This window comes from Typha latifolia, chromosome 6, assembly GCF_019914945.1.
Source record: "Typha latifolia isolate L0001 chromosome 6, TyphaL0001v2, whole genome shotgun sequence".
Lineage (NCBI taxonomy): Eukaryota > Viridiplantae > Streptophyta > Magnoliopsida > Poales > Typhaceae > Typha > Typha latifolia.
In genome coordinates this window covers 8,255,312-8,272,743 of record NC_133091.1, presented here as the reverse complement: position 1 = coordinate 8,272,743, position 17,432 = coordinate 8,255,312, and the positions used below count along the sequence as shown (strand labels likewise).

General features: G+C 36.8%; 1 protein-coding gene across 1 annotated transcript in view; it reads left to right on the top strand.

Moving 5' to 3' along the window:
• The window catches only part of LOC140790361 (alpha-N-acetylglucosaminidase), a 67,357-nt gene that overhangs the window by 37,659 nt on the left and 12,266 nt on the right, over positions 1-17,432 (top strand). Inside the window, exons 11-14 of the mRNA XM_073140413.1 lie at positions 5,604-5,654; positions 13,582-13,691; positions 13,880-13,982; positions 16,650-16,748. Of these exons, the coding sequence (XP_072996514.1) occupies positions 5,604-5,654; positions 13,582-13,691; positions 13,880-13,982; positions 16,650-16,748 (363 nt within the window). The remainder of the gene's footprint in view (positions 1-5,603; positions 5,655-13,581; positions 13,692-13,879; positions 13,983-16,649; positions 16,749-17,432) is intronic.

The following is a 17,432-nucleotide window of genomic DNA, read 5'->3' as shown; positions in this document are numbered from 1 at the left end:
CCAAATTCGGAATCTATCGGCAACGAAATGATGGACTTATCCGAGATAGATAAGAAATACTAGTTTAATTAAGTTGTTTAGGACTGTTTAGATTTAATCTCTATAAATAAGATCTTATGATTTGTATCTGAGATATGCATGAATGAAAGGTTAATTGGCTTTTGTCTTGCATCTTAGTATCTTCCCTCTCAACTTGGCTGCCGACCTCAATCTCCCTCCTCCCTCTTTACCAACCAACGCCGCCTCTCTTGTCGGAACGGTATCGTCCAGCTTCTAATCTCCCTCGTCCACTTATACCACTGTCGGTTTGTCGTCCAGATTAGGCCCTAATATCATCCTAATATGAGAAGGGTCTGAATATCAAAAACTAGATTTGGAAGTTACGAAACTATTCCAATTAGTTTCGTAATTTTTTGATTTCCAAAAAATATTCGGCGAATATTCTCCCTCAACTGTGTAGAACTAACTGCGATTCAGATTGACCCCAAGTCGGTTCGTATCAGCTGCCTAAATGTTCTTATTCTCTCCCAAGCAAAATAGCGTAAGGTGTTCATTATTTCACATACCAAGTGTCACCTAAAATGGTAAGCAATTAAGCAACCTAGTTTTGTTGAATTACACTAAAACCTAACAAGAATAGAGTCCTAAATTAATGAAACACTCACTTTGATAACTCAATTAACCATAGAAGTTAAACTCAATTAACTCACTAATCAAATCATTAGTGCTAATCTAGTCATTAATTCAAGAAATCTAGTTTGCCATAGTATGATCTCCTTTAGAAAATAAAACAATTCTTTTGATTTTTGTCATGCTTAACTACTTCCTTTAGATATAATAATGTGATTTCATACTTAAAAGAATTTATTTTTTTCTCTTAGTGAAAGAAGCAATACAAAGAGAAAGAGTTGGAACTATTAGCATTATAATTTTCAAGTTTAACTAGTTCGCTTAGAGCTTAATAATGAAATTAGAACAAGTAGAATTATACACTCTCTTGTTTAAAATCTAAATGAGATGAGTAACTCAGTGTATACCACAAGACATAAAGCTATGATTTATCAAAGATTAACAGTCTCCACATGCTATCACCGTTAAAATAAGTTTCATCCTCGAAATAGAGTAATTACCATTAGGAACAAAATAGAGATTTATTTGAGTTAACAATTAGTACATTTAATATAAAAACTAAGTGAATATCACTAGAGATAATGCTAATATATTTTTGGTTCAGGTGCCTAATGAGTGCGGACAAGTTTTGTCCAATGATGGATTCTCTTTATCTAAAATTTAAATCTAAAAAGGTTTCAAGTTAATTACAATTTCCATAGCATCGAAATGCATAAAAATTGAGAGATAAGGTAACCCAGGAAATTGGCATTGTAGAATGGAGTTCTTAGAACTACTAATGTGGGTATACACAATGGTCAATGGGTTTCAATAGCATTCTTCTAGGAGGCTGTGATAATCCAGCTCTATGCTCAATTTTCTGTGAATATTTGAGGCTAACTCTAGCTTTGCACAAAACAAAGAAAGGTAAGCAAGTAGGACTTTAAGTGGCACTGGTGGTGGCAACATAAGCAAAATTCAAGAATCCATGGAAAGGGGTTTTTCTAGTTTCTACCTATTGCAGGAAATTCCTTCTGGTTGCTCAATCTTGTAAGTAGTGCTCTCTAAACAGCAAAACTTACTCAATTGGCATTGAGCACCTCTGCAGGAGAGGGGCCTGTACTAGATTTTGGTTAGACAGATGCATTTCCTGTTTATGATCGCAGATCCTTTTTCTAGCCAAAAGGACATCATGGTGATAGAGATGTGCTCCATGTGCTGGCCGAGGAGATTCACTTATCAGGTCAAGTGCAAGAATTCAAGGAAATCAACTGATTGATTTAGTCGGTCTCTCTCCGGATAGTTCCTACTCCATTAAGTGGAGGTTAACCTTGAATGAGGATTTTTCCTGTAACTCTCTCGCCATGATCCCAAGGGTTGGGGCTACCTTGTGTCAATAGGCAAGCTGGCTGTGGGTAACTAGTGTTCTCTGTACATAAGGGTGATCCTATGGTTGGGTACCCTTGGCAAAATCCACACAAGAGACATCCTGAGTTTTAAGGGGACAGATGGTTGTCTAATCTGCCCTTGTCCAACAAGGGACTCTGAATACATCAGGCATATTTTCTTCCTACCATGCAAACACATCCTTGGAGGTCCTAGTGATCCGTCCTCAATAGTCAAACATCATTCCTTTTAGGACTACTGGCTCAATTAAGGAACTCCTACTTCCAGGAGGTCACAGAAAAATGTGGGACAACACACTTGCCATGTGCTGGTGGATGATTTGGAAAGCGAGAAACTGCAGATAAAGAGATCAGCGCATACTCCCTCGGGTTTCATCCTTTCCCTTTCCAGCATTTGGGTATAGTGGTCAAATATTCTTCCCTTCTTCCTCTCACATGTGTTTTGAGGTTTTCATTTTCTCTGTTAATTTGTGGTAGCTGAACCCCTTTCTAGCATTTGGGTATAGTGAGCAAACATTATTTGTCACGACCCGAAATAGGAATTATGACCGGCCATGCACCTCAATATACTTGAGATACATGAAGCCTTATTAATATTTCCTAAGTGTACGATGACAAAAATAAATAAACGAAGAAGATCTGCTTTATTAAATTTAAACTAATTACAATAATTATAAAATAATGTCATTGTTTTTGAGTTTCTAAACGAAATAAATTTAACTTCTAATCTAAAGCATAAAATCCAAAAGAGTGAAAAAATAAATAGGTGGATCCTAAGTGGAGGTGGAGTCTGAGTATGTCTCGCTCAGTCGCCACGCTGACTATTACCTGAGATAGATAAATAAATAAATAAAAAAAAGAAATCTATGAGCCAACAACCATAGCTCAGTAAGTGGAATCCACTCGAAAACCAAAGAAATTCTAAATTTTATTAATGTTGAATAAAAATACTAAAATCAACAATATACATAACAATTTTGCAATAGGTATGCTCTTTAAATAATGACAATGATAACAATAGAGTCATAACTTGAAACCTTGCACAGTTTTAACATATTAACATCTTTCCAATATTTATATTGTCATATGTCTCAATGAGTCTATACCCTGTGGATCCACATCAACTAGAAGTCACATCGATATGATGCTCGAAACTTTTCTTCATAGCTGATCTAGTTAGGGTCATCAAATGGTATCACTATGTGATCAACACATCTTGTCTTTTTCACTAACCGTTTAGAGAAGTTAGAGTCACCTAGAAAATTTCTTATTCATTCTAGGACTGTTCCCTAACTCCGCCAGAGTCACCTAAGAAAGTCACCGTAGTGATCTGATTTAGGACTTTCCCTTGGACTTCTAGATAAATTTGAATCACCACGGAAAACCGCAAGCGATTTATACCAGGACTGTTCTCTAAGTCGTACCAATACTAGTCATTTTTTTTCACTAAAATTTAATATTTGCACAAGGTATGGCGATGCACTGAGTATAATGATTAAATGCATACAAAAAATGTAACAATTAAATTTGCACGTAAGGATGAAATAAATAATTTGCAAATAGTAAATTACATGGTCGGATAAAGGCACGAAGTATAATAAAAATAAATACGTGAGTAAACCCACTCACCTGAGTCTAGGCAAGACAACTGAAATCTCAAATCTCTCGCTCACATGCTAAAAATCACCACCTTTAATAATACATAATAATAAATTTTTTAATTTGAATAATATCAATATTTCTAAAATTTAAAAACTAAAAAGAACTAAAATGGGTTAAATTACCCATTGGATTGGGCTGGGCTACTGCTGGCCCGACCCACTCCAAAAAATAAAACTCTTAGCCCAGCCAAAATAATGGATTAGGCTATGGGCTAACCCGCAGCCCATCCAATTTAAGTGGTTCGGGTCGGGTCTTTGGATCCAAAATCCAAACCCGAACCCGAACTCGAAACTCGTAAGAAAAAGGTTGGCTCGGGTTAAACCCAAGCCCAACCAAATCCCTTTCTTTCTGCGATCGACACGAGGAAGAGAAGAATTGAGGGAGAGAGTGACCGCCAGCGACCCCGCCGACAATGGTTCAACGACCACACCTCAAGCCCCTCGACTCCCTCTCTCTCTTTTTCTCGCGACTTCGTCGTCCTCACGAGGTGGAGGAGAACCCACTGCAAACGACCGACTCAAAAGCCGACGACAACTGGAGTCACGAGGGCTCCATGGCGAACACCCATCGCACGAGACCAACGACTAGAGGTTTCCAGTGGAGGAGAGACAGCGACCTGAAGCCGCCGATCGGCGTGAGTCACCGGCGAAGCCGAAATCCCACAAATTAGGTATTTTTATTTTAATCTATTAAACTTAAATTTAATTTGAGGGATGGGAGAGGGCTTATCGACGAGTCGTGTGGTGGACCCCTATTACTCCGGCAATGCTCCGGTGGTTCGAACTCATGCCGTGACTCCGACGATAAGAAAACGAAGGAGAAGAAGAGAAGGGAAAGGAGGCTGGGGTAAAGAAGAGAGAGGATTTATGATTTAATTTCTAGAGCAAAAATCAAAATCTAAACTAGATTTGGATTCGGCGAGATATCTGCAACTGGCTCGTCACGTGTCGGAGAGGGAGAGGGGAGGGGGTCGCACGTGCAGAGCACGTGTACCCTCCTCTCTCAAAATCTAAACTAGATTTTTTTTTTTTAATTTTTGGTTCTTGCATTCTTCCCTTCTTCCTCTCACATGCCTTTTGAGGTTTTCACTTTCTCTGTTAATTTGTGGCAGCTTCTGCTGCTTTTGCTTTCTCCTAGCCCTGCCCTTCTCTCTGCTCTTTCTTATAGTATAATACTACCTTTCGTGATTCTTGATGAAACCAAATTGGGTTGGTCCACTTTCTCTAAAAGAAAAAGATAAACAGTATTTGCTCATGCAGACTAGTAGTATACATGAGACCACACATTCAATTTACAATTCAATCTGATCCAGGAAGGGTCCTGTTTGCTTCTTGAATAATTTGTTATTTGGCAAGTTTGAGCTTACATTTGGAAAATTCAGGAAATATGCAAAATAGTATAAATGAACTAGTTCGAGGGAATTGTTGAATGTGAATATTATTTAATGGTTTATTTCTAATGAATTTACTCAATTTTGCATCTGAATTTTTGCCTAAAATTAAATTTTGTAATCTCGTGAAAAATTGAAATGACACACTACAAAAATGCAAAGGAAACATAATAGCAATGTTAAAAATATCATATTTCAAAAATAGTCTTCTTTGCCACGATGATTCAAAGGTTTGAAAATGCAAAATGAGTATGTATTCAATAAATGCTTGAAGCAATAAGTTCTTATTGGAGCGTGTAGAACTTATCCACTTCTAAATTAAGTGTTGTGAAAATACTGTAAACAATCAATCACTTTTCCATGATTATATTGGTCTCCAGGTTATTAAAAGATTCAAAATGCCAAATTCAAGATGCATTGTTTTTTCATCAGGACATGCAAAATAAACAATATTAAATATGTTCATTTTTCATTTTGTGGAACGTAGATAAAGTTTTGATATATTATTACTTTCCAACTCACTTTCTTACTTGCAGGGTTGGCTATTTTCCTCCAATGCAGCTTTTTGGGAGCCACCTCAAATGAGAGTATGTGACCCATGTAATCCAAATTGAAACTATTCCTTTTAGGTTTCACACCAGTGATAAAGTTAGTAAAATGCTGTCCTTGTTATCAAATGCTGTAATCTTTGCTAATAGATATGACTTTTCCAACCATGCTAGTAATCATAATCATGGATTGTCGTGCTGATCAACATAAGGCTTGCTGTCTGATAGTTACTTTGCCGATGTTAGGTCAGTACATAGCAGGGGGTGCGCCGATAGCAGTCCCAATTTGAGGCCTTTTGAGTCAAATATTCAATATTTTGTTAGGTTTTATTGATACCTATATATATAAGGTCTGTTTTGACCTAATGCAATTAGGAATTTGAGTATGTTCGCGGTTTCTTATCCATCCTTTACTAAAAAAACAGGAGGGAGGTCTTTGGTAACAAAGCCACAGTTTTGTTTTAAAGATATAAAGAGAAGAGATGTTTTCTTTCTTCATCCTTCGTTTGAACTGTAGATTGGTGTGGTGGCAAATTCTGTGGGTATGAAGCCCTACCCCAGTGATTATGGATTTTTGACCTTTTCTCATCAATTCTCTCATCTGTCTCCCTTTTCTGTTAATTTCGTCTCTTGCTTGTTTCTGTTTTAAGATCATTATAAAAACCAGAAAAAGGGCTTAGTTTAGTTTTGAAGTTATAGCAGTTAGTACCATCAAAAACTGTAGCAACTTTCAACCTTTTCTTATCAGATTTTAGATCTGAAACCTTTTTCTGTTTGTTCATTTCTCTTTTTTCTAGTCTAATAGCTGTTTCACTACTGAAATCTATATTTTCTTTTCTTTTACCTGTCATCTTCCTTCAATCTTTTCTCCTAAATCCGTCCTACATCAGTTTATAGTAACAGAGCCATATCATCCTACTCACTCCTACCTCAGTTCAGATTATTACATTTTATGGATCATCATGCCTACACACATGTGGCCTGTTATGTGGCTAATATGTTGATTAGCATGACTAGCCATCACCTTGTAAAATTATTTAATAGCATTTTGATAATTTGATTGCCCTACTTGCCAGAAAATATGAAACAAAGATGATGCATTTTCAGATAATGTAACTTTTAGTGAGCATTGATTTTATGACTTGCTTTTCATTCTTATATGCCTGCAACTGCAGTTACATTTAAGTTTCATACGGAGGCGGTAATTATCTGTAATGTTATTTGAATGCTTACATCAATGTGATCAATTTTCTAAAAGTTAATTCTACTCATATATGCATCCCTGATGGATTTTTCCAAAGTTCTGAATATTGGTATCAGTCAGTGGAAAAATATGATTCATTTTGGCCATATCAGTTCGCCACTGAACTGGCCATTTCAGTTTTGGACTATCTTTTAATTGCTTAAATTCTTAAAAGTGATATAAAGTGTAGAAAATTTCTAAAATCTCAAATAATAATATGAAGAGTGAAAATACTAAAAAATAAGAACAATATTGAAATTTCAGAAGGATTTAGTAAATACCTGTTCTCACTTCTCATTGTGCTCGTCACCTTGGAATGGATGGATTGCAGCAGATCTCTTCATTATGATGGATTTTAGGATCCCTTTGTTCTAGTTACACTTAAGGTTCCCAGTATCAGGATCGGGATCGGTATCGGCCGACCAGAAAAATGATACGTATCGGCCGTATTGGATTGGATTATTTTTTAATTATATAAAATTCTAAATTTTTTAATAAATACAGAAAAATTTAGAAAAAATGATAGAAAAATAAGAAAACAAAAATTACTCACATATGAAGTCTAAAAACTTAAAATTTTGATGTATACCGAGCTGGTTTTTGTAAATTTCTATAGCCTTTGCCCTCGTTGTGGTCTCTCCTAATATCTCATCTAACCATGGGTTATCTCTGTCATTTAATAACCTGTCATATATTTCTTTGATCCATGGAGTCAAGGGGTCTTCTTCATCAAAACATGATTTAAATTAATCAGTTGTTCATTTTCTACCTTTTTTCTTAAATTTCTCTCCCTCAATCTCATATTATAATGACAAAAAACTAACTTCTCCAATTTTTACATTGTTAATCGGTTGCGTGTTTTTGTGTGGATTAAGGAGAAAGTAGTCTAATTTCCAAGGTTCCAAAAATCGGTATCGGGATCGGGATCGGCCGTCCGAAAAAACGATACGTATCGGCTGTATCGGCCGTATCGGCCGTATCAGCCGCCTGTATCGGATCGGACTATTTTAATTAAATAAAATTCTAAATATTATTAAAAATATTAGAGAAATTTCTAAAAATTTAGAAAAAATTATAAAAAAATAAGAAATAATAATTACTCACATATAAAGCCTAAAAAGTAAAAATCTCTTTTTCTCCTCTCTTCTTTTCTATCCCTCTAATTGTTAGTCTAAAGTATCTATTTTCTCCCACATTTTTTTTTTTTTATCTTTTCTCTCTCTTTCTCAACTTTTTTTAATCTTTCCTTCTCCTCACTCTCTCTTCCTTTTTCCTCTCTCTCATACCTTTTTTTTTTTAATCTTTCCTTCTCCCTCACTCTCTCTTCCATTTTCTCTCTCTCTCTTCTTTTTTTCCTCTCTCTCACTCTCTCTTCCTTTTTCCTCTCTCTCATACCCTTTTTTTTAATCTTTCCTTCTCCCTCACTCTCTCTTTCATTTTCTCTCTCTCTCTCACTCTCTCTTGCTTTTTCCCTCTCTCTCTCCTTTTCTCTCCCTCACTCTCCCTTCCTCTCTCTCTCTCTCTCTCTCTAGCTGGCTGGCGGCGCCGGCAGTAGTTGTCATTCTTCTTTGTCGGAAGAATGACAGTGACAGCAGATGGTCATCTGCTGCGAGGTGGCCGCAGCGCCGCCGCTGCTGCAAAGAAGCGAGTGGTTTCGGCCTGGATCGGGATCGGCCGAAACTCGAATCCTTGCTAATTTCTTTCACACTGTGATGAATACACAGTTTGACTTAAAATCTTCTTTGCTATTGTCGTCAAATTTGGTGCCTTCTCCTATCTATAGATAGACCACCGTTCAGCTGAAGTGTTATGAGAAATAGCTGCAGCAACTTTAGCAGTACTGAATTGCCCAGCTCTCAATCTATATCTCTCCATTTAAAATTAGAAATATATTATTGGCTTATTGTATACTAATTATATTGAATGTTAAAACTTAAAACAAATAATAAGAAAATTATTTAATTGAATCATAATTCACTTCTTTATCGCAAAGGATTTGTTTATGAATATCGGGCTCAAGCTTGCTGATTACCTTCATAACCCCAACAACACTTCACTATCATTATTTACATTTGTAGAGAATTGATATCTTGGATTAAGAAAATACCCTGTAGAAATTTAAAATTTGTAAGCAATCAAGTTTTTAAATATTCATAAATAAAAATGAATTAGTAAATTAAAACTTAAAACTTAAAAGCATGCCTATCAGTAGCGTGTATATCTCTATGTAATTATTTGTTCCATCTAGAATCAATCATCTTCCACCACTTCCTATAACTTTGACCCATATTTTTTTATTGTTTCTTTTGCTATGTCTATTGCCTCATATAAGAAACCCATCTTAGACTTATCATCACTGTCTACAAGTCTTAATATTTTGACAAGAGGCTCAAATACTGTGGTGGCAATTGTAATATTATCCTAAAATGCATTTCACTTAAAGATTTATCTTTAGGTTTCATATTCTTAATTTTTATAGATCACTCCTGTGATATAAACATCCGCATAATATCATTCTTGTAGCACATGATGCTCTCCAAGGCTACAAAGTGAGTGACAAATCTAGTGACGCCGGGTCTGATGATCTCCCTACCACCAGTTATCTGCCTGAGTATATTAAGAACCCAACCATGGTTATATATAAAATTTGTTAACATCTAACCTTCATGTATGACCATGTCAATTTTAAGCTCTTTTGCAATATCCTATAGCATTAGATCAATACAATATGCAGCATATGGTGTCTAATATAAATGAGGTCTTTTTATCATAAGTAAATTTTTAGTAGCTTTATAATTTGCTCTATTATCAGTAACTAATTGGATTATTCTTTTTTCACCAATTTCTTGTACCACCTCATCCATCAACTGACAAATATAATTTGCATTTTTGAAATAAGCAGTAACATCCACAGACTTCAAAAATATTGTCCCCATGCCAGAGTACACTAAGAAATTAATTATATTTCTTTTGTTTTGTGTACTCCACCCATCACACATTAGTGTACAATCAAATTCTTCCCAATACCGTTTAAATGTCTCAATATAAGTATGAAGTTAATCTACCTCTGAGTCAAGATATTTAGTAGCATCCACCATAGTGTGATAGTAAGGACTATTAGCTATATTGAAAGGAATATGGTTGTAGAAGAAAAATTTAGAGATAGCCCTATCAATGTGTTTCTTTGCATTTTTAATTTCTTTGAGAGCTGTCTTGATGGAAGTATGTGTACCGCCCGTTTTATTTTGAAGATATGTATCCATTGGTCCAATATTTTCAGACTTTTGCTGTAACACTAGGAGTCCTATGAGTAAAACTGTTGCCCCCATATTGTCTTTCTCCTCGTATATTAATTGATCTAGATTTTTGAAAGTTACCACTAGTGCTTCTTCTCATCTCTTGCTCTTCTCTATACATATTTCTGCTCTCTTTTATTTTTCTCCTCATCTGTCTCTCATCATCAATGTATATAGGATTATGCATGACTTTTTCTCTTTACATATTTCTGCTCTCTTTCAATGCCCTCCTTATGTGTCTCTCCTCCTCATCCTCATTTTGTTCACTGCTATCATTATCAATGTATATAGGATTATGCATCACATTTTCACGAACCATTGACTCTTTTTGTTGTGTAGATTGTTTTATCCTTCTTTTTGCCAATTAAATGAGCCAACATCTGCTTTCTAACTTCTAAGAACATTTGAGTGCAAGCTGCTACATTTCCTTATCTTTCAACTAAATGTTTTTTTAAACGACTGACACCACCACTCATTTTATTTCCATACCAGTTGCATTTAACATGTCTTTTATCTTACCCATTAGTGCTGCAATGTTGCCATCTAATATCAGTATCATATGACTTCTCTTTTGGAGTCATTGATATTTTAACTAATTTAAAATTTATGAGGCGGAACACTAGACCCAGTAGTGTTGCTGCTGCAGGTGCTAAGCAGCATAAGCAGCAGCAGCACCTGCAGCAGCAAGTGCTGAGCAACATAACTGCATAAACAGTAGCAGGTGCTGCTGCTGCAGCAGGTGCTGGTGTTGTGCTGCTGCAGCACCACTGCTGGTGCTGCTGTAGGTGTGCAGTAGCACCTACTGCAAATGCAGTGTGCACAATAAAAAAAAAGAATTAGAAATTGAAAAAAAAACTCACCTAATGCCATCGGAGATCAAGGTCATCGAATCTTCATTGGAGAATGTCGCCGGAGGTCGAGGTCACCGGAGATCTACTCAGTCGCCGGTGAGAAAGAGAGAGAAAGAAAAGAGAGAAAGAGAGAAAAAAAGAAAAGAGAGAAAGAGAGAAAAAAAGAAAAGAGAAAGAGAGAAAAGGGAGAGAGAGGCAGGTGGGTGGGGGGATCTGTCACGACCCAAAATAGGAATCATGACCGGCCATGCATCTCAATATGCTTGAGATGCACGAAGCCTTATTAATACTCTACGTGTACGATAGCAAAATAAATAAACAAAATAAGAATGTGCTTTATTAAATTGTATAACTAATTGCAATAAAGATAAAACAATGTTAAAGTTTTTGAGTCTCTAAACTAAATAAATAAAACTTCTAATCTAAAGCATAAAATCTAAAAGAGCAGAAAGGTAAATAGGTGAATCCTAAGTGGAGGTGGAGTCCGGGTATATCTCGCTCAGTCGCCCCGCTGATTATTACTTGAAATAGATAAACAAATACAAAAACAATAGAACCCATGAGCCAACAACTATAGCTCAGTGAGTGGAATCCACTCACTAACCAAATAATTTTAAATCATATTAATGCTGAATAAATTAAACTAAAAGCAACAATATCCACGACGATATGCAATAGGCATACTCTCTAAATAATAACAATAATAACAATGGAGAGATGTCACAACTTGTAACCTTGCACGGTTTCAACATATTAATATCTTTTCAATATTTATGCTGTCATATGTCTCAATAGGTCTAAACCTTGTGGATCCACATCAACTAGAAGTCACCTCGAGATGACGCTCGGGACTTTTCTTCATAGCTGATCCGGTTAGGGTCATCAAAGGGTATCTTGTGATCAACACACTCTGTCTTTTCCTCTAACCGTTGAGAGAAGTGAGTCACCTAGGAAATTTTCTCATTCGTCCTAGGACTTGTTCTCTTTTCCGCCGAGTCACCTAAGAAAGTCACCATAGTGATCTAATTTAGGACTTTTCCCTGGACTTCCAGATAGACTTGAGTCACCACGGAAAATCGCAAGCGATTTATATCAGGACTGTTCTCTAAGTCGTACCAATACTAGTCTCATTTTTCTTTTCACAATTTTAATATTTGCACGAAGTATGGTGATGCACTGAATATAATAATTAAATGCACACAGAAAATAGAACAATTACATTTTCGCATGTACGGATGAAATAAATAGATTTGCACACAAAAATTGCAACAATTTAATTTTTTTACACGTAAGGGTGAAATAAATAAATTGCACACAGAAAATTTACATAGTTTGACTAAGATACAAAATACAATAAAATAAACATGTGAGTGAACCCACTCACCTGAGTCTAGGTAAGACAACCGAAATCTCAAATCTCTAGCTCACGTACTAAAAATCACCACCTTAAATAATAAATAATAATCAAAATTTTAATTTGAATAATAACAACATTTCTAAGATTTAAAAAAAAGTAAAAGAAAAACTAAAATGGGTTTAACCCACCCATTGGATTGGAGTGGCTCTTGTTGGCCGTCCCCGATCAAAAAAAACAATTAAATCGAGTTGGGCCGAGGCCCAGCCAAATTAATTGAATTGGGCTCGGGCTAAATCGCAGCCCACCAAATAAGTGGTTCGGTTCGGGTCGAGTTTGCGGATCCGAAATCCAAACCCGAATCGAACCCGACTTAAAAGGAAAAAGGGGTTGGCTCCGATTTAACCCGAGCCCAGCCAACCCCTTTCTTCCCCTTTGCGACCGACGCGAGAAGAGGACTGAGGGAGAGGGTGACCACCAGCGACCCCTCACCGGCGACCCATTCTCGACCACTTTCAACCTCTCCTCTCCCTCTCTCTCTCTCTTCATCGTCCTCACGAGGTGGAGGAAAACTCACCACCGACGGCCGACGCCGAGGGTCGGCGTCGATTGGAGCCACGAGGGCTCCCTAGAAAACATCACCGACACTGGCTTGGAGCACGAAGCCTCCGGTGACGATGCGATTGCGACCCGAAGCCGCCGGCCGGCTTGATTTGCCGACGAGGCCGAATTCCTCAAATTAGGTATTTCTAATCTATCTCTTTAAATTTAAACTAGAGGGATGTGGTGGTCCTAATTTCCTCCGGCGATGCTCCGGTGATCCGATTCCACAGCAACAACTCCGACGGTGAGAGCAAATAAGAAAACAAAGGAGAAGAAGAAGGAGGCTGGGGGGGGGGTTTGAGGAGAGAGAGAGAGGATTAGGGTTTAATTATAGATTAGAAGGGAAATCCAGACCTAATCCAATCCGGATTAGGCGCGATTTCTCTCTGCGCCTAGTCACGTGCCGGAGAGGGAGAGGGGAGGGGCTGCACGTGCACCCTCCTCTCTCAACCCCAAAATTTTTTTTTTCTAGTTTTGACAGGATCAATTATTGATGTCCCCCGGATCGAAACGGCCGATCCTGAATGGGATTGGCCGAAACTGGAAACCTTGGTTACACTTGAATATGAATGAGACTTCCATTTAAATGATAATATTTTCCTTTTTTTCAATTTTGCAGGCACTTCTGCATTCAGTTCCTATCGGTAAGATGATAGTCCTGGACTTGTTTGCTGATGTCAAACCCATATGGAAAAGATCTTCTCAGTTCTACGGTGTTCCATATGTTTGGTACATCCTGCTTCTTAGTGTTATGTATCCTTATTAACTGAACAATTAGGTGCTTATAGTAGAACGTCTAGATCGTATTTTAATATTTTTTCCTTTCCTTTTTGGCATATATCAGAAATCTAATATCTTTCATCTTTACACTGAATGCGTTTTCAAAATTTTCTTAATCGAATTACTTCACTTATCAGGTGTATGTTACACAACTTTGGTGGTAATATTGAAATGTATGGCATACTTGACGCAATTTCATCTGGCCCTATTGATGCTCGTATGAGCGGGAATTCAACAATGGTATGCTGTTGTGTTACTTCACCAAAGGAAATGTTAGTGTATTTGTTACTTCAGTTAATACTTAATAGTGTATTATAAAGGCTGAAAAGAATTTACGAAATTGTGTTTCCGTTTATCTTCTCACTAGAAACTTCAGTTGTCATAACCCAGCTATGAGTTTACAAGTAAGATATAAAACAGTAGTTTCCAAATGATAAATAACAACTCAATACTTGAGAAAACATATTTTCCTGCTTCCTGTTTATAATAATTCAGAGAGTAGCCTGACAACGTGTTGCTTTTATCCTCAAATGCCTTTATAGCTATAAGGTGCAAAGGTAACTGCAACAAGGAGGCCTCAGATCATAATGAAGCAATAGCTTTTTTTCCATAAGGAGGCCTCAGATCTTAATGAAGCAATAACTTCATTTTGAAACCCCTAAATCTTAATATGAATTTCTAAAACGCAAAAATAACTGTGGGAGAGAAACTGTAACAACCCAGAATTTGGAAAATAAATAAATAAGAAATTAGAGATAATCATTTAGATAATGACGAACTTAGTATTATCCATTATATTTTAGGATTTAGATTAAATCGAATTAATATTTTTTTATTAGGTTATCTTTAAGTAAGAAAATAGATTAGAATTGTTATCCTAGTAGTACTCTTATATCTCTGATCTATTAAAAGGGAGGCTGAGAGAAAAAAAAGGAAAACCTTAAAAGAAAGTTTTTGGGCGGTAGTACTATAACAGTGCGATAGCGACAGTACTGACAAAATAAACTAGGCTGTAGCGAAGGCACTGTAGCAACTGTATTGTATCACTTCTTCAGTACCTAGATGAGAAGTTCATCATCTCCTATTTCCTCATCTAAATTTATTTTCGTTACATCCTTATCTCGTTGGAGCTACCATTGTCAGAGTTGATCATTGGAGAGTAGCCAAAGTAAGCAAATAACACCAAACAAATTGTATATAAAGAGTTTTTACTTATTGAGTTGAGCTATTCCACATGGACCCTAGGTGAGTGAATTTACTCATATAATATCATCTCGTATTTCATACAATGATTCCTTTGTATTATTATTCATGTAGTATTATACTCCATGTATTATCATCTTTTTATATTATGTTGTATCATGGACGGCACGTGCCGCAAGAGGGAGAGAAAAAGAGGAGACTAGTAGCGCTTCGTCATTGTCGTCGTCGTTGTCGCCATCACCGATCTCACCATCGCTCATCGTGCTCGAGTTCGCCGATCGCGACATGGATGCCCTAGCCCTTGCTGGCTTGAGGAGGAAGACGACTCGAGTGGGTCGGGTCATTGGGTCGATTTTGAATAAAAACTCAAGTTGCGGATCTACTACCTTTAATAATACATGAATAACATATTTTAATTTAATCAATGTCATGCTTTTTGAAATTTAAAACTTATTAGATTATTCAAATAGGCTAGATTAAGCTCGAATGGTTGGGCCGAGCTGTGGTTTGCCTACAACCCACACAACAACTAATAAATAGTTTGGGCTTAAGGCTTAAACCCACTAATATACATGGACTATGCTGGGATTTAGTCTGCAGTCCATGACTTATTGATTTGGTTCAAGTCTGTTGGATCAGAAATCCAGATCCGAACTCGAAATAATTAGGCTGGCTCGGTTTGAGCCCAAGCCCAACCATATCTTCTTCCTCCTAACCTTATATTTTTCCTCGAGAAGAGGAGAGAGAATGAGAGGTAGAAACCATCGGCGATCACAGCCATCAGCAGTCCATCGGCCACACCGCAAGCTCCCTGCCACGCACCCAACCAAGTCGACCACACAAGGTGGAGGAGAAGCCGTTGTCAATAACCGACGGCCCAATTCCATGGCCAGCACCCATGGAATTGTCTTCTATAACAAACTGAGCCAAGAGGGCTCAAAAGAAGTACGCCTACGGCATGAGGACAACGGTGCAAAGCTTTGGAACATGAATGGCAACAACCCAATTCTGTTGGCCAACCCGATTTGCCAACTAAGCCACAACACCCAAAAATTTTAGGTATTTATAATCTAACCTATTAAACTTTAGTTAACTTTGAGGGGTGGGAGAGGACTTATTAGAGAGAAGAGTGGTCTCCAATTGCTCCGGCGGTAATCCGGTGGTGCTCGATCCAATCCCACAAAGTGGTTCCAACGGTAAATAAAAGAAGGAGAAGATAAGAGGAGGGATGAGGAGAGAGCAGCTACAATTAGGGGAGAATGTTAAATTAGGGTTTTATTTATAGAGAGATTGAATTTTGATTTCGATTTGGATTCGGCCGAAAAACTTGCGGCCTCCTCATTGCATGACGGTGAAAGAGAAAGGTGACGGGTGCGCATGTGCAGTGCACAATTGTATATGAGTGCTCCCGAGTTCGAATCTCAACGGCATCAGTTTAATTGAGACATTATAAAGTTCCCACTTTTCTTAAAAAAAAAAAAAATTTAATTGGTTGAAAACATTATCCTGTACTAGTGACATTTATAGTTTATAGATAGTATCCATTACTTCAAATCAAATGCAAATTCCATAAGTTATAGAATTTAGACTTTAAAGTTCTTATAAAATTCTATAATTTTTCTATTACATGTCCTTATTGGTCTTCTTCCTACATACTATATGGTTTATTTTATTTTATTTTAGTTTTTGTTGTACATTCTGAAGGTTGGTGTTGGCATGTGCATGGAAGGGATAGAGCAGAATCCAGTTGTATATGAGCTTATGTCTGAGATGGCATTTCGTAGACAAAAAGTTCAAGTTGAGGTAAATTTTAAGCATCCACTGGCACTAGGGTATGATCATTCTCTTTTTTAATCATAATTATTTCCATTTCCAGTGTCGTTATCCACAATTTGTTCCTAGATATCCAACTAATCAACAGTTATAGTTCACATAGTTAATTTACGAATCTCTCTTTTTAGTTCTGCAATTTCAGTAACCAGTACATGCTTTTCATGAACAATATATGATGTTTCTACATCTCCAAGGAACATGCTTTTTATATTTTGGGCCTTTGATGACTTGATGCTTGCTCAGTCATGCTATATGTTCATACTAAATGTAGGTACACTATGGCGTGCTGCTGGTGCCTTGACACACATAATTAGATACTTAAGGCTCTTTAGAGCCTGTTATTGTGCATAAATAGAGGTCTTTAGTCATATGATATCAATGTTACTATCACACATCTAATTTTGTTGGACATATGAAAACGAGTTGAAGGCACAACAGCGGTCAAAAGTAAAAGTTAAAAGGTAGAGATCTTCTCAAATAATGTAAGAATTTCCTTTCTCAGATTTAGTTTTATTTTAGGGCAAAAATGTTTGAGAAAACCATATCTTTCTTACATACAACTGCACAATTTCAACAATAAATTACTATTTATGGTTGAAAATCATGGTTCAGAGTTTTGGTTGATAATAATCCACATCAATTGAAATTGATTGG